A 24913-nucleotide genomic window follows, 5' to 3' on the forward strand; every position below is an offset into this window, starting at 1 on the left:
ATTTTAGAAGGAACCGTGTTACCCAGATCTTTTACCATCTGTGTGCTTTAGTTTAACTATTAGCAAAACGGCCCTGAAAGCAAACACTAAAACCTGGCGGTCATCACACTCAGAATGGGGTTAACCCCAGAATGGTTCTAGACAGCAGATAAATGATCCGAGTCTGAAGAAACTTGGTTTCAAAGCTGCTACAAGTAAAATACAAAAGAAAGTCTAATTCTTAAAGCTTGGATCACTTTTTCTTTCCTTTCAGTTTTAAAACAAATGACTAAAAGAGCCTTTACCTGGTCTTTCCTGCCCACCACGGAAAACCACATGCTGCCGTTTCCAGATCAGTTCACACCACCGTGTCCGGACCAGAGGAGGACACAAACCACGCACACCTGCTTTTATCCCAGAGAGCGCTTCAACCTGCTAACATGAGCCGACAAGCCCAACACCTCCCAATTACACTGGCTGGAGGAAATCCATTCAGCTGTGCCTTTAAAATCATTATTTATGGATACGGACATGAGACAAGGAGGCTCTGTGAATTCCTAAATGTGGGAAAATACTGAGAGCCATGTTAAAAAGTTATGGTGGGAAAAATACTTGAAATATCCAAAAAGTCTTGAAAATTCCTTTAGAAAAGCGGTCTGAGCTTTTAAGCCCAACTTAAAGGGGGTTAAAAGGATGCAGTAAATTCCATAAACGTTCCCAAGCAGAGAAAAATTCCTCCACATGCTCCTAATTGCAGTCAAAGATCGGTGAATTCAGGCAGCGATCCATGAGGTGAAGCGTGTGCTGGGACACCAGCTGGTCAGACTAAGGAGGAGCGCTGCTGCTGCTGCTTCACAAGGCAAACACACACACACACACACACACACACACACACACACACACAGAGTTATATAACAGGACGGAGCTCAGCCCAGTTCACTGACATCCGAGCAGCTGTTTGACAGAACCAGCTCTACCTGCCGTTCCCGTCCTTCACACTCTGCCTCCATTTCAGGATTCGAAAATAAACAAGGAGGTTTCCTTAGAATGTCCTTCCTCACCACACACAGACTCAACACACAACCCACTCAGGAAACCTCCGGTCCTCAGCAGGAAACACACGCTCTAGTATGCTAACGTTCCGTACTGGAAGCAGACACTTCCAGTCCCAGTAACCCACTTTGTGTTTGGTTAAAACCGCGAGGAGATAAGATATCGTGTGATTAGGAATCTGGGAAAAGTTCTTTTCAGAGACTTGCATCGTCTGGTGAAACAAAACAGAAACAATGAGTTGCCGGTCAGGGTGGACACATGTCTGTGTAGAAGTGCTTGTTGCTGTTTTGACTCAAACTCATTGAGGCCAAAGGGAAGCGGTGCTTTAACAGCGTGGAGTTTTACAGAGAGTCAGTTTTGTTTTCAATTAGACAAGAAAACTAAATAAACAGAAATCTGTGATGAAACAGTGAAGAGTGAGTAAATGAGCAGACTGACTCCAATTCAGCAACTTTTGCGAGATGCTTTTATGATATTTTGTGACCCATAAAGATAAATGTTTAAAACAACATCTGTTCTCTAGGTTTTTTTTATTTTTTATTTTTATTTTTTTGCAATGAGCTAGAATCAACCTCCATTACAGATCTGTAAAGTTTTGGTTGCTAACTCAAACTTTGCCACTAGATGTCGCTAAAAACCAAACAATCAGCTTCTGGAAACATACTTAATACAAGAACAGATTTTAACATGTTAAAAGTCCTAAACTGCATTGGTTACTTCATCTATAAATAACAAAAAAATTAACCAGTTTGATTTAACAAAAATACAAAATGTTCCAGCTCTTATTGTTTTGCACTTTTTTGACTCATGGAAGCCAAATTAAGAAAAGTTCCAGGCGTCTGTTTTCTTTCAACTTTCTTTGCATCTGAAGTTTAAAACTTCAAAGCTTTAATAAGCTATAATTACGCCTCTGTTGTCCTTCTGGTTTACTAAAGCTGCCAGTAGAAACATGCATCCAGACCCTGATCTAGTCAGATTGACCCCCACCCTCCACCCCGCTGCAGCAGCAAACTAAACAGCTTTTGTCCAGGAGCCATCCAGAAGTTTCTGTACAGTGTCAGTGTTTAGTTTCTGCACCGCTGTCAGACTCAACAATCAAAAGCAGGTTGTTTAAAAGAGCAGCACCTCTCAGTATAACTCACAATAACACAAGAACACAAAACCTGCTACACAGCTGAACAAGGTTATTTTGGGATGGCGTCTCATATTTACGCCCATTTTCCTCCCTTTTTTCAAATGATCTTTTGTTTTCTTTCTTAAAACATGAAACAAAGTTCTCATTTAACTTGTAACACACATGAACACTCCCAGGTGTCGTTTCCTACCTTGGCAGCCACAATGCTGAGGCCCATGCCATTGTGCTTCTTCAGGGTTACCGTGACAACCTCCGGCTCTTTCCTCATTGGCTGTAAAAGAAGAGAGACAGGAAATGAACCTTTAAATGTCTTCAGAGTTCACGTTAAGAGGCTCAGGAAGATCGAGTCTGTCCGCTTTGGAAAAATGGAGGAAAATGAGGAGTAAAATGAGGGAGGGAGGGATGTGGAAAGGGAGGGAAGGAATGAAGGAGGGATAAAGGGGGAAAGGGGAAGACCACGGAGGAACCTGTGGTTGATGGAATCAAGTCAAGAATGAAAACCACATCACGACTACCCACACACATGTATATACACAAATACACACTATACACACACCAGGGCTCATTTAGGCAGGGCTGGGCAACTTAGTGGGTAGAAAGAGAACTGCCGAGTTCCCACGTCATGAAAACACTGATGAAGGATAACAAACAAATTCATGTCAGACGTCTAGAAAAGCATGTTGGGATCGTATTACGTCTTTCTGAGCAGAGGTGGTGAGATTTATCAAACCAAAGTTGATAAAAATTAGAGCAAATAACCCTGATTCTTCATTTAAAGACAAAATAGTCCCACAATTGGGCAAATAAAGCAGATTAGAGAAAATTATTATTATATGGATCAGCCATCTTATAAAACATTGTATTCATACACAACCTAATCACTGCGTACATAAACTTCCTATAAAAGTTGCTCATGCCATTAATTTCTACGTTAAAAAATCTTATTTCACTTCTTTGCTTGCCAACAACAACAACAAACAGAAGAACATCTAAATGGTTTAATCACAATCACCAGGTTGGACCGTCACATCAAACCCAGACACAGAAAAACCAGGTCCAATAATCTGACTGGACACTAAACATGACAGGAAGTCAGAAACTACATCGCTCTGAGTCTCAGTCACCTACAAAAGATCGAACTTCCTTTCTAACATTCATGCAGCTTTTTATAAACAGATAAAGGATGAACTTTTATGTAGAGAACACCTACATAATGCAATCAGCTGATAATGTAATCAGTGAGAAATCCTAATAAACACAGGGAGGCAATAAAAAAGAACGGTACGATGAGCCGGTTGACTTTAAAAAGGAGAAATGTCCTGTTACTTAAAAAAAAGAGAAGTCTTCTGGGGTTTACTTATATTAAAAAATAAGTGGAAAATTTCATTTGACCCAAAACGGTTTCCCTCTGTTACCTTTAGTGGAAGATTGTTCAAGTATCACATAATTGCATAACCTGAATGGGGTCAAACGAAAGATTATTGCACTGAGGTCAGCTAAATCGCACTACACACAGGTGAAAGCTGTGGTTTCTGAAGCCTAGGTTCCTTAACCTAATTAAGGTCCACTAAGGAGTCTGAGAAGATTTCTAGGAATTAAATGAAAGATAATAAATGACATAAGTCATTGGTGTAAAAATCTCTGGTGAATACGGCCTCAGTGGTACACTACAGGCATGAGAGACGCCTGCGTTGTGTCGAGACTGCAGAGACAAACAGCAATTACAGGGAAAGTGGTGTGTGTGTGTGTGTGTGTGTGTGTGTGTGTGTGTGTGTGTGTGTGTGTGTGTGTGTGTGTGTGTGTGTGTGTGTGTGTGTGTGATGAAAAGAAGTCTATTATTACTGCTCCACGCTCACCAACTTCTCCACTGTGATTGGTGTTGATTAAATTGTGTGTGCACATGTTTGTCGGCGAGTGTCTCCTGAAAAGTAAATAGCTTCCACTTTAGTCACTGTAATTATGCCCTTACACTGGGAGACCACACACACACACACACACACACACACACACACACACACACACACACACACACACACACACACACACACACACACACACACACACACACACACACACACACACACACACACACACACACACACACACACACACACACACACACACACACACACACACAACTTCCATGTTTTCGCACCTCTAAAAATAGTCAAACTATGTCAGTCTAATCTTCTGCAGCTTGATTTCTCTTCAGGAATTTTACCTTTTTAAGAAATTCTCATGTTTTTATGTCTGTGTGTCATGACTACCGGAAATCCTGGATAATCCAGTAAATCCGGAGTAACTGTCATCTGTTTTTCAGTGTGGTGAAGACATGAGCAGATTGAAATTTTGTAGAAAGTCACAGAAACCAACAATTTCTACGGAATCCCTGCAAACTCTGAACTTACAGCTAATGTCACTTGAAATATTGTAGATTTTTTTAAAACATTGTTTCTTATATATCTGAATAACAAACCTGGAATTTAGTGTTTTCCCACATTATTACTTCCAATCAACATTTCCTCGGCCCACTGTCATTTACCATCTACATGCTCCCTCTGGGTACTATCCTAACAAACCCTGGGATTAAACACCACCTTTACACGGACGATTGTCAACAATACCTTTCCCTTAACTCCTATACCTCATCAATCAAATTGCATGACTGCCTACTAGAGGGTCCAGAAGCGGCTGGACTCAAATTTTCTCTAACTTAATCACAACAAAACTGAATCAATTATTTTTTATCCAAAAACTCCACCTTGCCTCGGCACATACAACTACCACCGACTATTTCTCTTACCAACTGTGTCACCAGCCTCTGCGTGAAACTTGACTCTGATTTGACAATGTCGCCACAGGTCAATATTGTAGGTCGATTATGCTTCTATAATCCTCGTCGCATCTCCAGACTCAAGCCGATCCTAAAGAGACCGCATCTTGAGTCGGTGATCTACGCCTTCATAACATCCCGCAATGACTACGTCAACTCCATCCTAGTTGGCATTAATGACTGCCACCTAAGACAGCTACAATGAGTCCAGAACGCTGCTGCTCATTTTCTAACTGGCTCTAATCGTCACTGTCATATCACTCCTATTCTGGTCCGGCTACACTGGATCCCTGTACACTTTTGTATCATGTTCAAGATCTTAACATAAACCTTTAACGCACACAACAGTTCGAAGCCATCATACATCCGTGATCTGCTGACTCAATACACTCTGCCGTGGCCCCTTCGTTCTGCTGCCCTGATCTCCTGGTCGCTCCAAAAACATCATACAAAGCACGTGGTGAATGGGCTTTTTACGAAGTTGCACCAAAACTTTGGAAAGCCCTACAACCTCACATTCGGGCTTATTGGTTGACTTCAAATCATGCTTAAAATTTTTTCACTTTAGCAAAGCCTTCTGCGCATGACCCTGAAACAAACTCTCCGCATCACTCACTAATCTCTGACTGCTCTCACCTCAGCCGACGACTTAATTGCTTGTTTTTATCTTATTTTTATCTCAAAATGGAAGTTTTATATTGTTTTGTTAATATGTCCACTGATTTTGTTTTAAATGTATCAGCTGCTGCTAGGTTCTTGTTTTCTTTATCTATGATTTGTACAGAATGGGCCCTTTTTACTTCCAACTTGTTACACTTTTCCATCTCTCTTATCTATTTAGTAGAGTGGCTCAATACTGGTTTTTTTTTTTTGGCCTTTGGCCCTCCTGTACAGCACTTTGGACAGCTGAAACGATGTGTTTTAAATGTGCTTTATAAATAAATGATGGATGAATGGATGGATGATGGCTCTAATCAAGTAATTATTTAGCATTATTAATCATTTATTAATTATAACCCTTTTTTCCTGATGTGAGGTTAAGAGGTAAAAAAATGGCTACTGAACAACTAGGGAACATAATTAATGATTTGTGGCATAAAATAAATTCAAACGAATCTATGTTTGATGATTATCTGTTATGTGCTGATTGTATAAAAGGTTTTCCACTAACAGCTCCATGGAAATCACCTTGTTGATGTCAAAATATTAGGGAATTAGGCCGTTTCTGATTAACGGTTTGTGGGTTTTAGATGAATAATTCAGTCTCCTCAGCATCTCTGTGTTTTACCCAGGATACCGTGCTTTAACACAAATGTGTAGCTGTGAGCTGTCGTACCATTTCAGAGGTGTCAGCAGCAGAGAAGTGGTTGTCGTTATCAGCTCCTTCAAAGTGGACGGTCCAGGTACCGGGCGAACGTGGATGTGGTACTAACCTGCAGAAACCTGTCGGAGAAAACACACAAACAGCATCTTCAAAAGCACGTTCTCACACACGTGTGCACTGATTTCCTTTTTAAATGAGTTTTAATGATTCATGTTAACAGTTGGATTAAACATTTTGGCAAAAAGAAAATTTAATTCTTCAGAAACAGCTTTAAAATCTGGGTTTTGGTGATAATTTTTGAGTATTTACTATTTTTGTCCTTTTTAGTTGTAGAGCATGGTAAAGGAGTTAAAATAAAACAGATGTATTTATTCCAAATCATAATTATATAAGTTAATAATGTATAAATAAATGTTATTCTGCATCTAATTGTTGACTTTACCTCTCTGCAGTAGCGGCTCCAGGAAGTCCTGCAGGCCGTTGGGGAGGTTTCGCACCACATCACAGGAGTAGCCATCCTCAGGGAGGAGGAAGGGCAGCTGGAGGTCTGGATCCTCCTCCAGCTGCACCTCCCTGCCGTCACTCCTCGCCAGCTCGTCAGCTGTGTTTTCAGCCACTGCCACCACATGGTCAATCAGCTCCTACGCACACAAATCACAACAGATCAAGCCAAAAAATAATAGCAAATGATGTTTTTTCCCCAGTGCATGTGTTTGCTTATCTTACAGGCGGGATGTAGGGCTCGTCTGGAGCACAGTGATAGTTGTTCATGAGGGCATGAAGCTGCAGTGAGTTGAGCTTGAAGCAGGTGTTGTGGATGTTCTGCACATCCTGCATGGAGTATTTATCCATCGTCAGCAGGGTGGTGGCCTGGGAGGGACGCAGAAAACAGCCACACGTTCAAACAAATCACATCTACTGATGTATTCTGCAGGTGTTAAAACAAATTCTGGGTTTAATTTGTTATTTTTTTTAAATGTGACATCCTTTATCCTAAAATCTTTAATGAGATCACTATAAAAATTCAGACCCAGTTTACATTATTTGCAGCAAGTTATCAAACCTTTCATTTAAAGATGAGAACTCATGATACTACATTTTTTTGCTTTATTTCAATTTTTGATTACAATTGAACCAAGATGGTACATCTGAAGCCTTTTGTTTCTTTAGAGTTAGTTTTCCTCCGAAATTAATATTTTTCTCTGTTTATATATAAATATTGAATATGCAGGAGACAGAATTCCCTGTGAAACATCAACACAAACAATAGTTTAGACCAAAGAGAAAACAGCTGATTAAACCTGAGCCTTGGACTTTCTCAGTGCAGACAGCTTTCTATGGTCTTACCTGCACGATGCGACTCAGATGGCAGTCCGCAGCAAGCTCCAGGCCTTGTTTCTCAGCCCAGGCCTCAATGTGGCTGAGCTGCTGCCGAAGTATGGCCCCCCAGTAGTGACAGCACAGCCCCGAATCACTATCCGTCACCAGCTTGTTGAACAGCCACATATTGATGAAGTGGAAGAGCTGCGAGAAGAGCTGGATGGTCAAAGCGGCGTTGACTCTGCAGCGGCGCAGTAGCGACATGGCGCCGGTCAGTGTGTGCAGGACGTCCTCTGGAAGAACAAGCTGGAACATGAGAACTACTCTTCCTACAAGTAAAACACAACCCTGAGGCTGCAGATTTACCAACCACTGTTACCGAGTCGTGCATCACTTAGAGGTGGGTGTGGTTAAATCATGAAGTGTTACGTTTAGACAGAGATCACAGGAATGTCACATTTTTTTCTGTCAGGAATAAACTGTTCCCACCCGGAGAATTTCGATGCAACACACACTAAGCCTGATCTTTTCATGCGTAGTGATGACACGGGTTCATGAAAAGTTCCTGCTAGTGATGTTTATCTGTTGATTGTGTCTAGTTATGTTCTGTAAACATGACTTTATTGTGACTTTACACTAATATGTAACAATAGATTAGGATTACTAGTAGGGTTGGGCAATTTGTATAATTTTCCCACCGCCGATCGTCAGTCCAATAAATGACGATGGGCGATTAATTCATCCCATCACCCAACCCTAATTCCTAGCACCGTTTTAAGGCTAAAGATTAATTGATACTTCTCCGTCAGCTCCACAAGGCAGAGACACACACGTACGAACAGAGACGTTTGCTCTCTGACTTCTCCGTCTCCAGGGAAGTGTTGCAAAGCAATTCCCCGCCAGGACAACAGAGGGCGTAGTGCTGTTCTGTGGTATCCTGTCATGTATCCAGTCCAAGACAGTGCATTTACTATTGTGTTTATATTGTGTCTTTGTATTTAAGAGACTTTTTAACATGGACAAATTTGTCCCTCATTCTCCTCCACCTCTTCATGCGCTCGCCCCCTCTAAACCCACGTTTCCCAGCATTTCCGTCCACGAATAAAACGCTTGCTGCGTTTTCACTTCTCCAGTCATGGGTGAAAAAAACGTTCATATTTTTAGAGTTTTTCCGCTAGGTTTTCTTCAAGCTACTCCGTGTCTGCTGCTAGATGGCTATGGCTCTCTGTGTTTTTAAGGGCGCAATGGCAGTGCTGTTGATGACGGCGGTGTCCTGACCAATCACAAGCTTGCGTTCTCCGGACGGATGTTTAGAAAAGAGAGCTCGACTTCGAACGTCCTTGCGAGCCTGCTGGAGAACCCTTGAAAGGACGGATAATGGCATTGGCGTGCGTCCGTCCTGATGCAGACGGAGAAGCATAAATTAAGATTCAGTGTCTTTTTTTTTTTTTTTTTACCGATCTTTGGTCTCTGTGGATTGTGCTCCTCTGGGTCATCCAGGAAGGCAGGCATGTAGTTGTTCAGATCAGCCTGCAGACAGTGGACCAGGTACCTGCAGCCACACATTACGGCTCATTAACACCCCAAAAACTCACAATCTGATTTAATCTTAAGAAAATATCTGATATTTTATTTTAGGTCAAATATTTATTTTGACATAAAGGACTGACTTGAAGGCCATCTGGACGAGGTGAGCAAGGATATCCTGAGCGTCCAGCGTGATGCGACTCAGGTCTCTGTCCTGCTTGATGAAGTTAAGCAGCTCAGAGGCGTTGGCCATCCAGAAAGCCAGTGCTCCTGCGATGTTCTTCTGCTTCTGTAATGTACCATTCACGCATACGGAGACAAAACAAAAAAAGAAAAAATACAGAGGAAGCTGTTAGAGCAGCAGGACGCAGGAAGAGACCGACAATGTTAAGAGGCAGGAGAAAGAGGGCTTTGTGTTTGAGTGGCAGCCAGAAGGATCAGCTGTTACTTTAGGGATAGATTCATGCCTCATCCACCCCTACCTCCAAGCCAAGCCCATATGGAGAAGAAGAGCGGTCATAGACGTTAGATCAATAAACACACCAAAACAAAGTTTCTTCATTTCTTCTAAGTCAAAGATTTACAGTTTTATCTAAAGGTGACCTCTCCTTTTCTCTCCCAGACACACACAAAAATCTTGTTTCTGCTTCTCCAGACACAGAACGTTCCACTCTGAGTTTACTGGGATTAAATAAGATCAAGGTTCATTCACACTGCAAGCAAAATAGAAACACCACCCAATATATATAAATAAAAAAATAAATTTAAAAAAAATATATATATATAATTAATTTTTTAATTTTTATTATTTCACTTTTCAGTTATGTTAAATTACTTCAGTCACAGAAGACGACACAGTCTTATATGTTAAAGCGACTCACAGCAATAAAAACCAGTTCACTGAACTTATTAAAAGCCGTTTTTCATTTGTTTATTAAGTTTAAAATATCACCAAATGGCTGTTTTAGGCGTATTTCAGGTCGTTTTATGTGGTGCTTTTTTTTGTTGCTTTTTAAAATAATGTCAGAGCAATACACCCCAGTCTGCATTTGTATTTCCTCTTTATTAAGGCCTTAACGGGACACCACTGAGAACTACTCCCACAATTTCCAGCTCAAAACATCCCGGACGAGCCCCCAATTTATGTTGATGCCTGGCTTATTGGGCAGCAACATGAAATGCAATAGCAATAAAAAAAACCTATTTTTTAAAATAAATAAATAAAAATAAAAAAAACACACACCTATCAGTAAATTAAATTAAATATATTGCTGGTTGCTTGCAGAGTGAACAAAAATGTGTAACACAAATCAAATCATTTTTCAGAGCTCAGTGTCTGAGGAGCTAACTGGCCAACAGCGCACTGTTCTGAGAGGAAAATGCAAAGTTCCCCCACGCTCATCTATACCCACCTTAATAAATAAAAAAACAAAAATCAAACAGAGCCTAAACCCTTCAATCAAAAAAGCGAGTGCATCCAAAACAAAAACACATTCAGGACACATTTAAAACACAGATGGATAAACATGTTGAAAATCCAAACCGACAAATAAAGCAGAGGAGGTGAAGGAGGTAAGAGGTGACTTGTCTCTCATCCACACGGTCGAGAAGCAAGACATGATGCCAAACAAACACACAGACGCCAGAAATAAAGATGGAGCAACAATGCTTTGGCCTATCTGGTTTTGTTTTTAGTATCAGGCAGGTCTGGGAAGCTGGATGGAATTAGTCAGGTTCATGTCGCTGTTGTTGCTTAGATTTCCAGCTGTGAACAGGACGTTTGTTTTGTTACGGCTTTTAACATTTCTGTTAGGATGGAGGAACGAAAAGAAGCAGCAGCAACAATGACGGGCTGGTCACAGAAATAAAAAAGCAAAGAGAGAGAGGAGTGATGAAGTTGGGCGATGTGATTTTAACAAAGATTTGTGGTTTTGGTAAACTTTGTTTTAAGCAAACAGGAAACCCCATCCCTTTAACTAACAAATTATAAAGCACATTATTATTTTTATTTACTGCATTAGAATAATCCAAATGAAAATTATCTTATTTTAAAATCTGGTTTAATGTTACATGTTTAGATGTGATGCTAAACAAAAACTTCAAGTTACAAGTTTTAATATTGAGCCGTAATTCTCCTAAATAATACAAGTCGCTCTATATTTAGTTTACAGCCATTTATTTGTTTGCAACAAGCTAATCCTAGAATCAAGTGCTGAAAAAACGAAAACAGATACATGATCTTGTAGAATGGTTTAGGATTAAAAACTTAACTTTTGCTTCTATGCAAAAAGACGAGTGTCTGGCTGAATTTACTCGCATCGCCCAACCCAGAGAGAGAGTATAGCAAAGGTGAGAGGTCAAAGAGCCTTTAGCAGCCATGTCAGGGTGTGCTGTTGTACTTTCCTACCTGATCCCCTTCAGGAATCTCCTGGGTGGAAGGAAGAGGAAGAGGAAGAGGAGGAGGAGGAGGAGGAGGAGGACACGTTTACAGGACAGAGAGAAAACACGTCAACAGCTACAGTATGGACACAGTATGTAAACACACAGCTACAGACACGCTGGCTCACACACAATGTGATCCTGAACACGTTCATGAACGGAGATGTGAACTGAAACACAACTGGAAACATCTGGAAAACACCACAGGTACCTGGAAAGTTTTATCCAAGTGCAACTTGCACTTCCAGAGAGTAACAATGTCCTGTATTACATCATCACCTAACTAAAAATATACATCAAAACCTGCAAAGTAAAACTCTTTTCTGTGTGACATGTAGTACGTGCTCTTAAAGGGTCACGTGATGCACGAACTGAGCTCTGAGACTCCTCATGGGACTTCAGTGTGAACAGTCTACACCCCTGATGTGCTAGCGCTACAGTATTTAAGTTTGTTTGAGCTTCTTGCCTTTTCTGATGCAAAATCAGTCACAATTCAATGAGTCGCAAATCAAACAAAACCTGATTTACAGCGAGGTTGCTGTGGAAAACCTCCACTTTGCTGATCAAGGACCACATATAAAAGGGATATCAGACATGAGTGAAATATGGACAAAGAAGTTAGAGTTGGACCATGCATGTCTTTCCGAGTGTGATCGGAGCCTCAGTAGAGTTGTGGGTTTTGTTAAGTCAAGCTGCAGAAATAAACCACAGCAAATCCCTTAGGTAGAACCACCCTTTGCTGTCTTTAAAGAGTCAGTTTTGTTTCCTGTGACATAAAAATATAAACATAAAACACAAATTTGAGGACGCCAGGGTACAATTTATTGACAACTACAAAGAAACAAATCTAACCAAATTCCAGGTTAGGAATATAAATGCTTTTTAAAGAATCTTTTATAGGATGTGTCTGTAGCCCTTTTTACAAGACACACCGTGGCGGCAAAGCCGCGTAACATTGCCATAAAGGTGCGTCTCATAAACGTGCCGTGACGGCATGGCGATGCGCAAAGTTTGCGGCATTCATTCCGCCTAGCTTGGTAGTAATATTGCGGTAATTGTCTGTCTTATAAACGGCGATTGTGCCTTGGCACAACAGAGGGAGGTGTCATGGTGACATGAAGAGTTACTGCTGAGCTCCGGCCGGCAACTATATTAAGAAAGAAACTAAACACGGTTTTGCTTTTGGAACAAAATCAGCTGACATGGCAAACTGGAGCAATGCAACGTTCCTGAAGCTTTTCTGCATTAGAGCTGGAGCTCAGATCACTAGAGGCTGCACAGGGACTGTGGAGGTCAGACACTTTTAGGAGCGGCTTGTCAAAATAACTCATTGAGTGCAGCTTCGATTGCAATAAAAAGCAAGTTATGTCCAAGATAAACGGAAGTCTGCGGCAGAGCAGAGACCGCCCCCATGCCCCCTCTATGCCGCCATCGCTTAATGTCTTGTGAAGAGCACACGACTGCTGCGCCACATTACCGCCACAGTCTGACCACTTATAAAGGACCCAAGGCTCCCTGATGCCAGCGCGGCGCTGCGGCAAATAGACGTCATTGTTTTGTAAAAACGGCTTGTGTGTCTGAAAAGTTTCTATCAGTTCAAACACAAACCAAACAAAATTAGGAGCAACACAATATCTTTGTGCAGAACTAATAAATGTGCTTCCTACACTCTGAGTAGACCAAGTTATAATACCTGAATATAAAAACAGTGAATCTTTTAACATATTTATCCAGTTCTTTGGATAAAACTTTCATTAACTTGTGGAGTCCCAGCAGGGCACACGGATGTAACCAAAGCATTTTTGTTCCAACACTGAAAAAGAGACTTATCAAAACGCAGAATTCCAAAAATGCTCTAGAATCTTCCGGATGGTTTCCTGGTTTGGTTTGATATCTGAATCCATTTCAGGATTATTAAAAATGCAGACATGGAGCAGGAACTCTGCCGAGGTTTTTATCTGAAGGTGTTCAGATTCCACAGCAGCAAAAGGAATTTCTCTCAAATCTCTCAATAAATATTTCAACATGGAGACCAAATTAGATCTTCTTAAAGCTGACAGCGCGCGCGTGTGTGTGTGTGTGTGTGTGTGTGTGTGTGTGTGTGTGCGTGTGTGTTTTCTCTCATAACTTCACTACTTGCAAAAGGTAGGCTGTCTGAGTTAAATAAATAAAAGTATGTCGCATTAAGACACCAACATGGATGAATTCTCACACGTGGAGGATTCTAAAGAGATCTGTGTTTCTTTGTTTTCAGGTTCTCTGCTTCATATTTATTTAATGATTTAACACTGATGAGTAAAATACAAAACTACAAGCATGGAGGAGGCACCCGTGGGACAAAAACAAGCTGCAGAGGCAAACATGTGCAAACGCACCTTACAACTACTGATGTAGTTAGTAAGGGTCCAGTTAGTGTGGAACAATAAAGAACACCCAGAATTCAGCGATCTCAGAAGAAAAGGAAACTTCGAATGACTCCGCAGCCTCACTCACCTGGATGACTCCTTCCATCATGTTTACCATCTTGTTGACGATGGCGATGACTTTGTGCGTCCGCTCCGATGGCGACATGTCTGGACGGTAAGTGGGTGACAGGACGTAGCGGCAGGCCATGTAGAGGACGTAGGTTGGTGAGAGCTTGAAGTGGACTGTGGAGCTGTTTGTGTAGTTGATGATGGCCGACAGGAAGGTGTCTTCAGCTGAACGACACACAAGATTCACGCCGTTAGAGCCAGTCCCACTTTAGCTCTGCAGTGATGGTGCAAAAGCTGGCAGCAGATGACAGAGAGCCTTCAGTTTCAGCTTAGTTTGCTTTGTAAAGCGAATGCAGACAAACTGGCTGCAGCTGATCATCTGAGGCCACTTTCATGGTTTCAAAGTTGCACGTGCATCACTGTACTCTTAACAGTTCCTTGGTGCATATGGTTCTCTCAGTGCATTGTGGGTAAGCAACCAACCCAACCCTCCTCTGTGTAGAATAACAGATGAGCTCATGCTTTGCCAAATATACAGATCACTTTGTGCACAAAAAGGCTAGAGGAAAGTCAACAAACATGAAGACAAAGCAAACAGCTAAAAGAGCTCAGAAGACTGTGGGAAACATCAGGTATCACAAAGAACTACTTCTCATAAAGCTTGGAGCTCAATTATGTTCAATTTAACAACTAAAACTTACATTTTGGGTTATTCAAATATACGTTTGAGCTACAGCGATGTGCAAAAGTTTTACATCACACCCATGGACGTAATTTTTTGGGGGTGGGTGGGGGTGGGGGGGGTCATGTCCCCCCCACTTTTTCCAAAGTCAAGTTTTGCCCCCTGCAATTTTTACCATCCAAAAACAACATTACGCTATATTAAATTGACACTGGTTGAGCTCTAGGACCAAGCGGAAAACAACCGTTTGTTTTGAAGCCGGTTTCCCATTAGAGCATACTGTAAAGATACCCCCCCCCCCCCCGTGCCCCCCCCCCCCCCACTTCTAAGGTGAAAATTACGTCCATGATCACACCTCATTTCTTCATTCTTTCTTGTTCTCATTTAAAGTGGTCTAGATGAATAATTCCTTAAACTTTCTGAAAGTCTTTTAAAGTTGTTTTATGACAGCTCATGTTTCAGTGAGTGTTCATAAAAACATTTAAAACAGATGAACATCTGAAAGTCCAAAGAAAGAACGATAATTGATGCTTCAGTTGATAAAGGTTTTCAGCTAATAGCCATTATTACAAAAACTATTTTCTGTGTCAAACTTAATTACTATTACCGTTTTTTTTTTTTACTTTACATATTTGGACTACTAATTGTTTCAATATACTTGTTTTTGTGTCTAACTTAGACAGGAGTTAGCGGAGACAGGAGCACGACAGTTAAGTCCTCTCAAGCCGGTTTCTTCTAAAGAACATTTCAAAGGACCTGAGTGTCCACAAGCATAGCTGAATACAATATAATGCATGTGTAATTAGTATGCACCTGAGTGCAATGACATTCACATGGTAAATAAAAATTACATTTGATTTCTAAAGTTTTAGTTAGTTTCTGTAACCTGGTGTCTAAATGACCCGTAGACCAGTACCGCTGTGCTCTAAACTGGTCACATTCACTAAATGTGACCCAGAAGAGTCAAAAAGAGTTCATCACTAAATAAATAAAAGTCTGATGAATAGAAGTCTTTTCTAGGTTACCGACATTAACACATCTGTCATGTCAGCCTGTGGCTGGAAAACATTCAATAGTTTCCAGTTATTGACCGCGCGAGGAGGCAGAAACACTCACAGTTGTCTCTGAACTCGATGCCAGCGGGAAGAGTCAGCTCGGTTCTGTCTGCTGAACTGTCCTGAGACCTGATGGGAAATAAAACACTATGAGGAGGGGAGAGGACTCGTTAAAAGTGTGGGGGGGGGGGGGAGGGAGTTGGGTGTGGGTCTCTAACCTGCTGTCTTGCTGCTCCCCTCTGATCATCGGTTTGACCATTCCTCGCTCCATATCCAGCTTTCCTGAGCTCTGAACACACAGAAGATAAAATCTGAATAAAGTTTTTAAACGCTCAAAGATCCTTTAAAGGAATTAAAATCAAAAAGAAAACAACACTTTGTTTTGGAATAAAGACAGTCCTAAAAAAGACAGCACAGCTTTTAAAGTGTAGGTTTAATTATGGATTTCTTAAAAAACAAAAATATACCATAAATGTACTTCTGTGGAAAAAACTGTATGTTTCTTTAATTTATAAAATTAACCAGCTGATTATTGTGACAAATATTATAATAGTATTACAATACTACAGATGTAAAAATCACACATTAACATTTTTCCTGACATACCTCCTCACGATCTTGGGAAATAAATGAATACTTAATGACCATTATTTAAAAATCAACTTTGCAGAATTCAATTCCTAATACATAAAAACTGCACTATAAATAAGGAATTTAAACTCTGTGACCGAAAAAATATATTAATAACAAATGTTTACTGTGATGTAAATCAAATATCTTATATCTAACCTGGGTAGCAAAAACAAGAAAACAACCCTGCAGATTTATCAGTGCAGCTCAGAATAAAAAGTCATTAATTCAGAACAAACATGAATCTGTCACCTTGCTGGTAGGCAGAGCCGCTCCACCGTGGACGTCCCCGTGAAGGTCGGAGGTGGTTTCTGGTATGCTGCTGCAGAAGACACAAACACAGACAAAGACATGAGCTCAAAATTTATACAAAAAAAAAACACACACGCACAGAAACAACTCAGGGTAAGGAAGGAGAGAGCTGCATCAGCCTCAGTAAATAAATGACTCACTAATAGGTGCAGGCCAACATTTTGCTACACACATACACACACACACACACGCACACACGCACACACACACACACACACACACACACACACACACACACACACACACACACACACACACACACACACACACACACACACACACACACACACACACACACACACACACACACACACACACGTTTAATTAGACAGAAGGACAAAAATTCACCAAGCATTTTTCCCACTTTGCAGCCAATTAAACATTTATTTTCCATCTATTTGATTCTTTTATTTGCACATTATGTTTACCATTAATGTTTTCTCTAATGTGTAAAAATAATCTAGTTTTCATCTGGTGTCCAGAACCCTGAGTTGTTAACAACAGGAAGGTGATTTCTTTCATATGATTTATTCCAGGTCATCCTGGGACTAAGCCACAGTCGCAGTGTGATTTAATTTTGTCCTAATTTGTACAAAGTTCCCCTCATTAACTTACAAACCCCTCCAAAGTTTTCATTTTCTCAGCTTTTAGTCTCAGGGGCGGTGCCTCGTTCTGCTTATGTATTCGCACCTCCCGTGCCGGGGACTGGAAGGTCTTTCATTGATTTTTTTTTTTTTGCATCTGTCGGGTTGCTCCCGGTGGCTTCCTGGTGGGGTCGTGGTCTTGTCAGGTCCTCGCCAGGGTTGGACGCCCTTGGGTTCCGGGCCACTGGGCCTGGGGGCTTGCCATTCTCATCTCCCAGGGCTCTGGCATGGCTACTAGTTACGCAGTTAAGTTTTTACCGTGTGCTTTTAAGTAAAAATTGTTACTGTTGTATATCCTTATGTTGTGGGCGCAGTGGTGTTTTGGTTTTGTTGTATTTTTGTGTATCCCCTTTTCTGCCTCTCTTTCTGCAGGTCTAGAAGCACATTCTTGTTCATCATTTTTTTATTAGCGACATTTTGGAAACTTGTTTGAAAAAGCTGTTCTCAAACGGTTGCAGCTTTAAACCCTAAACCTGATGCTCCAAGTTCTGCGTTTCTTTTAACATTTTGTTGTTGCTTAATTTATACCAACTTTCTCAGATATTTCACCAGATGTTTTCATCCGCTGGACAGAAGAAGGCACATTACTAAACCTGAATTAAATAAAGCAGTTTTAGTACATTTACAGTTTTAGAAAAGCTGATACATTTAGCATTTTGTTTTAAGTCATTCGTGTTGTCTCCAGAGCAAATATGAAACTAGTTATTTATTGAATACAACCAGTAATAGCTGCAGATTGAGCTTTACTCCAGACTTATTTAACCGACAAATGCTAAATACTGATGACAGCCCTTGTCTAAGTTAAGAGGCACCAGATTAAAGATCCAAACACTCGGTCACTACAAGACTGTCCGTTCAATGGCCAAAACATCCTTAAAAAGCTGCCAAACTGTGGCTGTAATCAGACTTAACGTCCCGACAGAACCCCAGTTTGACTGAAGAAGGTATCTGTGCGAGTTTGGACACAAGCCCAGAAAACCACAGGGATCCACACATCCAGCTCTTCAGAAGCTCTCCAGACAGACTCTCAGCTGCAGCTGATAAAACTCAGACATTCGGAGACTAGACTCTTTCAGCTTGTCTGAAAAACGAGGAAAACTGCAGGGATCAAGGAGAGTGCGAGCAGCTTGGAAATAATCTGGCCTTAATTGTAAATGTAGTGATCTTAAGCAGAAGCAGCAGTTGTTTGTTCATCTGATTAGGAAAGGGATGTACAACAATGTGGTTGTCAAAATCTTTCTGTGGTAACTCAAGCAAACCAACTGGCAAAAAAATAGTTTAGAAAGATAAACGATTTCCCTGTCTTTCATTTCAGGATACCTGCGTTTATTTTAGGTGCTAAAAATAAAACTCGTACCTAACCTGCCAGCTGCACAAAAACTCAACACTTGTGGGGGTTTTTTAGCACCGTGTTCTTTGAAACGCCTTCTTCTGAACAAATATCTGAGTCATAATCAAGTTCACTTCAACTTTTTTTGTTGAAAACTGAGGTGAGGAAATATGCAGCTGATAATTCTTCCCAGGTGTGTCAACTCTACATCCCATTTAATAGCGCTCGACTTCGAACTGAAGGAAAGCAGAAACAAAAAGAGCTTCTGAAATTCATTTGCATGTTGCTAAATAAGGCAGCCCGTAATATACTGAAACACGGATGTTATAGGATGCAAACATGACTTCATGTAGGCCATTAGACTCTGCACAAAGTGTATGGAAAATAAATACCTAGTAGCTCGTACTTTTAGTCGTCCGCCAGAACTAAACACTGAAACCAGTTGATAGTTAAATGACCTTTGATGTTCCCTTCAGTCCGGCTCCAGGCCTGTAAAGCCGTGAGGAAGCACAACTCAGAGTATTTTTAACCGTTTCTCCCGTTCCAAAGCCAGAGAAATGTCGAGCTGAATTCAGAAGACAAGAACCCTGCAGGTTTTTGCTCCAGCTCACTCACTGATTACTTCTTCCTCTCTGGCTGTAAATGTGAATCAAAACCACTATAGGAGCTTCAAACTGGAGGGTAAACATGAAGCATAACGCTGAAACTCTGGAAAGCTTTGGCCCACTTATTTATACAGCCAGGGTCACTTAAACCAATATTTTACTAAAGATTAGCAAAAGCCAAACAGATAGGCCTCTATAGAAGTGCAGCTCTCATTAGGCTGATAAAGTTAAAGTTATTAACTCAAGCACAAGCACAAAGGGATACAAGAGTGTTAGATACTTACACACTTCCTCCCACGGTCATTCATGAAGCCATTAAAAACAAATATTTCTCACCCTGAACTCATATTTTACCTTCTCGCTCTCTTGCTTCTCGTTTTACTGTGGAACTACAGCGAGCCGGAGGCCACACCCAGCAGCATGCTGATCAGATTAGAGGGCGGCCTGTTGCTGTAACCCCAGATCTCTGCTCTTCCTCTCCTCTCATTTCCTCATTCTCTCCATCCCTTCCAACCCTGCTTTACCTCCCCCACCCTTCTCAACTCCTAACCTCATCCTCTCCACCCAGTATGTACAACAGCATCCCACTCTTTTGTGTGCGCACAAAAAACTCGATACAGAAGGAGGAAAAAGAAGGAAACTGGAAAATGAAAGTGTAAAAAGAACAAACTCGTGTGTCTGAGTGTTTAAACAGACTCACCCTGATTTGTGTCGACCTCTCATCACGGCTGCCGGTTCTCTCTTCCCTCCCTGATCAAACATCGGGTCCACAAACTTAAATACGTGTGCAGTGCCGAACTGCAGTGTGGAACCTGAGCGCAGCACCGTCGTCTCGGTAACGCGCTGCCCATCCACGAAGGTGTCAGCATCAGGGCCGTGTGGCGTCACAGTCACCATACCTTCAGTGTGCATCAGGTTGCAGTGGTGGGGCAGGATCCCAGGGCCGAGCAGCTGCAAACAAACACACGCACACACACACACTGCCTCAGCTGGAAATGTGCACGCGACCTGACGTGCCAGCTGATTTGTTAAACAGAAGCACCTGGGCGGGAAGCCAACCAAAGGAACAAGATGGAAAAAACAACAAAACAGCAGATTGTCTGAAACGCCTGTCAAGAACATCAAAACTCAGACCCAAAAAAATTTAATAAAAATACGTCAGACCTATTCAAGTCAACCAGAGCTCAGAGCTGACGGCATGTGTATAACGTGAGGGTTTAAAAGACGATTTAACTATTTTCAGCAAAAGGAGTCACTAGCCACGTTTACATGCGCATATTTAATCGGATTGAATGCCCAATCAGATCGAAAATTCTGCATGTAAACATGTCAATCGGAATATTCTGATCCGATTCGGCCTGATCGGATAGAAATTTCAATCCGATTGAGAGGGGTGGTTTATTCCGTTCTTCATTCCGATTGACGTGCATGTACACAGCCATTCGGATTGTTGGGGTAAAATAATGCCCACTGCGCATGTGTGCAACAGCCAGCGGGCCTCTCCGCTGTCATTTGGACTGCCTGACTTCAAAAATGACGGCGTAATTAACGAGCGGCGGCTTTTAAATCCGACGACAAGCCGTCCCCGTTTCAGTAATACTTAATTCAGAACTTGTATTTTGTGGAAGTAAAATAAAAATCTGATTATTGCACAAATCATTCGACAAACATGTTCAAATCTGTACTGGAAATACGCAGGTTTATCGCGGGGGTTGCAGCGCACGGATCCCCGTTTCTGTCAGCTTTGAACGCAGCAGCTTCTGCAGCAGGTGATGGAGACGCGCTTGTAAAGAACACAGGATAATACGGGTTTTACAGACCTGATTGGAGGCTGATGTTGGGTAGGAAAACGTCCTCGGTTAAATACTCTGGACGACAGTAAAGTCCGTGTTAAAAGCACGTAAACAGCAGATGACCTGAGATGCGGTTCGTTAATGATGAACACAGGCTTCTAAACTTTCTGAACATCTTCTGTTATTTTGTTTGAGCAGATTTTTCTCAACAATTTCAGCTGATTGTCACGTTATTAATAATAAGCCACAACAGAGCTCAGTAATAAAACATGAGTCTAACCCCACCCCCCCACCCCCGCTCTGTGCCGCAGCGCAACAGCACAGCTGTCACTTCAGACCCGCGGACCAGCTGATCAAGAGGCAGAGACATAACCCTCCCTTATTTTAATCAACAATAAAATGCAGCAAAGCATATATCTGTAGTTATTCACTGAAGAAAACATAACTTCTATGAGCTAAATAAAAATATTAAATTGAATAAATTGATCAGGAAAGCAGGAAGAATAGTTATTTCTGTTTTTACATTTTTCATTTCGTTTCATGGCGTTTGTTTACAATTTTTCTTTCGGGAAAGGCAACTCTGCGCATGCTCAACCTATTTAATCGGATTAAATGCTTGGTGCATATGTACGCACGGCATGATCGGATTATTTCAGTTCGTGTCCATGTGAACAGAGATTCGGACATTCCGATCAACCAAGATTTCAATCGGATTGAGGAAATTTGGCACATGTAAACGCAGCTACTGACACAATACTCACCTAAATTTAAAAAAAAATAAAACACCAGTAATTAGATTACACCAATGCTCAAAGTAATTTCAAAGATTACTTTTTGGTTGTTTTCAGTCTTAAACAGAAAATATCAATGTATTAAATCTAATTTCAAATGGTTCAAAGTCACTTGGAGCAACTTTAGTCATCAGTTGTGTCAAATCTCAAATACATAAACATTTGCCTTTTGGTTGCATGAATCATTCAAATGTAAACATCCACCAATGGATATCATAAGATCAGCTAAACAACACCAAGTTTAGGACCCAAAGCTGCTGCTGATGATGGAATTAATTCAGATTTTAATTAGATTATTTTGGTGAGCAGCTGATTTACGAGGAGCTGATTACCTGGATGGCCCCATCGTCTGTGCAGTCTGAGCCCACCTCAGTGATGCTGTGCTGAAGCCGGTACAGCTTTGGTTTGTCCCGAGAGTCAGAACCATCTGGACACACACAAGTGTACGGGATCAGAAATCTATATACCACCTCGTAACCATCAGACACAAATAGAAAGAGGGTCCAGGCTGATGTTTAGGGGAGTCTGAACCGGTGAACTCAGTTACTGGTTATTAGTAAGCAGGATTAAGTCAAAGCAAAGGGTTTCATTTGTTAACTGTAGAAATAAGGAGACCAAATAACAGCTGCTCTGGGAAAATAAATAGTGAAACCTCACACTACCTTCAAAACTATTTATCAACCATTTATCATCCCCTGGTGCTGAAATCTTCACCAAAACCCGCTGGAATCAACTCAGTCAGCTAAATGACTCCTGAACCACTAGATGTTGGAGCCAGTCCATTTAAGATGGTCACCACAGCTGTTCAAACTGCCCACGCCCAGGTCAGTTTAACAGATATTGAGCAAATGTTTCATAAATGTTTCATATCAGATTTAGCATTTTCAAATTTAGCCTCAACTCCATCATTTAGGATTAGAGGATGGCGATTTAAAATGCTCACTGACTCCTTGTTTCATTAGTTGAACTAAAAATTAAAATATGAATATATTTTGCAGAGGGGGCGTGTTCTCTAAGTGTGACTTATACTGGGGGTGGAGGCTGCTGCACCCCGACTCCCACTAACCCAGCAGCCACAGAGACAGAGGAGGTGCGGTACATCTTTACCTTCTTGGTGCCGATAGGCGTAGTAGGCATAGTGATTCCCTCGGCCTGCAGCAGACAGGTAGGCAGGCAGGTACAGAGGCAGAAGGACACGTGCACAGGCCCCAAACACACACACATACACACCATCAGGCGCACACAACCATAACATGCCATGAGAAGGTGGGAAAGAAAACAGACACAAAGCAGAGGGTGACAATGCAGCAAGGAGGAAATATGCAGCATTAACTAGTAATCCCAAACACACTCGACCATTTCCACAGCAGAGAAATAGTCTTAAGGGTCTTTTAATTTTCAAACATCTAATGCCGAGTCTTTTACCCTAAATACAGACAGAACTTCATCAGAACAAGTTCATCTGGACTGGGCCAATTCACAACTACAGTGTTTAAAGTAAATATTAACCTTTAGTCCAATTATAATCAAACCGTTTAATATATATATATATTTTAAGTTTAAAAAAATATTCTGAAGCAGGACAAGTAAACAAAAACTTCTGTGTTTGAAACGTTTCACCTTTTGCACCAAACAAGGAGGACTTGAGGAAACGAGGGCTATGTTAAATTAGCTGTATCGTAAGGCTCACGCTGCATTCTTCTAACGAAATCTAAAATAACCCTTAAAGTACAAAAATAAAACACACGTTCCCATTCAAGCGCTCACAAGCCCAGCAAACATTAGTAAAGCCTAGTAATCTACTTTCCATCCTAAATATCTGTCAGAACCGCACAGTGTTAGTATGTTCCTGTGTCGGGCCTGTTGGTCAACTAGAACCCCCTCATCAGATCCGACGGGTTTGTGGGTCACCAACAGGTCCGACAAGTTAATGATATTAGAGGATGGGGGGTCAGAGAAAGGGGTCAGTAGCCAGAAACAAGCTGTTAGGGCAGGAAGGGAAGCTTCTGCAAAAATTTCCTAAAGGGAATTTTCCACAGGAATACCTCTGGTACAATTAGGCATTCCAGGATTTCTGGTTTATTCAAACTTACCTTTAATGCAAAATGTAATCCTTGAACCTGCGGAGTATGCTTCCATTTCCTTGTTTTACCACAAACAGTTGAAAGCAAAATCTCCAAGTCAATCTCGGACTTTCAGTCAGCAAACGATGAACAGGGATTTCATTTTTCCTTAAACATATTCTACTTCTGAAAACTTCAGGGAATGAAAATGAAAGCAGGAATTTCCTCCTTTCTGTGACGAGGAGGAACATTATTTGGATCCAGACTAAACCTGTGAAATAAATTTCTATTTCATATAATCTGTTTGGATGATTTAAATGATGCAATAAAACTAAACCTCAACACAAGTGATGTGGGATGGGTGCACTTCTACACCGCCATCTGCTGAACGACGTGTGTCGTTACAGCAAAGGTCAGTAAATTCAGTTTAATCGACAGATGCTACAGCTGGTGTGTGTGTGTGTGTGTGTGTGTGTGTGTGTGTGGTAGTTCTACCTGGACTAAGCTCCACCAAATATGGCAGTTTCTCCGGAGGCAGTGATCCTCTGAGGCCCCTCTCGTCCATTTTCCTCCCTTTCTTCCCCTGGTAGTCAGGAGGTCTCTTCTTCAGCTGGAACACCAATGCTCCTGATACACAAAGAAATCCATAGAAAGTATTTAGCACCAACCTAAAAGTTCTGCAACAACAAGCAAAGATCAGCCGTTTGATTCAGTCCAATCATTCCTGTGAGCAGCTTTTGAACACATCTTGCCCTGAATGCAGCGCCGCTTTCTGCTCCTCACACGTGTTTCAGAGCAACCTCACAAAGATCATGAGTGGATTAGGCTACATATTGTGAGCAGACATTGTTTATCAGAGAAGGTAGATGGTTTAAAAACGTTCGCTTGTGTGTCTGAAGTCTGTAAACATGAGGAAGAAATGTG

General features: G+C 41.3%; 1 protein-coding gene across 22 annotated transcripts in view; it reads right to left on the bottom strand.

Moving 5' to 3' along the window:
• The window catches only part of afdna (afadin, adherens junction formation factor a), a 102655-nt gene that overhangs the window by 31551 nt on the left and 46191 nt on the right, over positions 1-24913 (bottom strand). For 12 of the 22 annotated variants that reach the window (XM_070543818.1, XM_070543819.1, XM_070543832.1 and 9 more), the window contains exons 8-23: positions 24485-24616; positions 23034-23078; positions 22259-22353; positions 20043-20293; positions 16704-16773; positions 16040-16110; positions 15883-15950; positions 14104-14309; positions 11579-11599; positions 9315-9460; positions 9102-9196; positions 7672-7937; positions 7051-7194; positions 6767-6965; positions 6337-6443; positions 2358-2438 (exon numbers count right to left, since the gene is read on the bottom strand). In XM_070543818.1, the coding sequence (XP_070399919.1) occupies positions 2358-2438; positions 6337-6443; positions 6767-6965; positions 7051-7194; positions 7672-7937; positions 9102-9196; positions 9315-9460; positions 11579-11599; positions 14104-14309; positions 15883-15950; positions 16040-16110; positions 16704-16773; positions 20043-20293; positions 22259-22353; positions 23034-23078; positions 24485-24616 (1997 nt within the window). The remainder of the gene's footprint in view (positions 1-2357; positions 2439-6336; positions 6444-6766; positions 6966-7050; positions 7195-7671; positions 7938-9101; positions 9197-9314; positions 9461-11578; positions 11600-14103; positions 14310-15882; positions 15951-16039; positions 16111-16703; positions 16774-20042; positions 20294-22258; positions 22354-23033; positions 23079-24484; positions 24617-24913) is intronic. The other 10 variants (XM_054748090.2, XM_070543822.1, XM_015947555.3 and 7 more) reach the window with 4 other exon arrangements.

This window comes from Nothobranchius furzeri, chromosome 2 (genome assembly GCF_043380555.1).
Source record: "Nothobranchius furzeri strain GRZ-AD chromosome 2, NfurGRZ-RIMD1, whole genome shotgun sequence".
Classification (NCBI taxonomy): domain Eukaryota; kingdom Metazoa; phylum Chordata; class Actinopteri; order Cyprinodontiformes; family Nothobranchiidae; genus Nothobranchius; species Nothobranchius furzeri.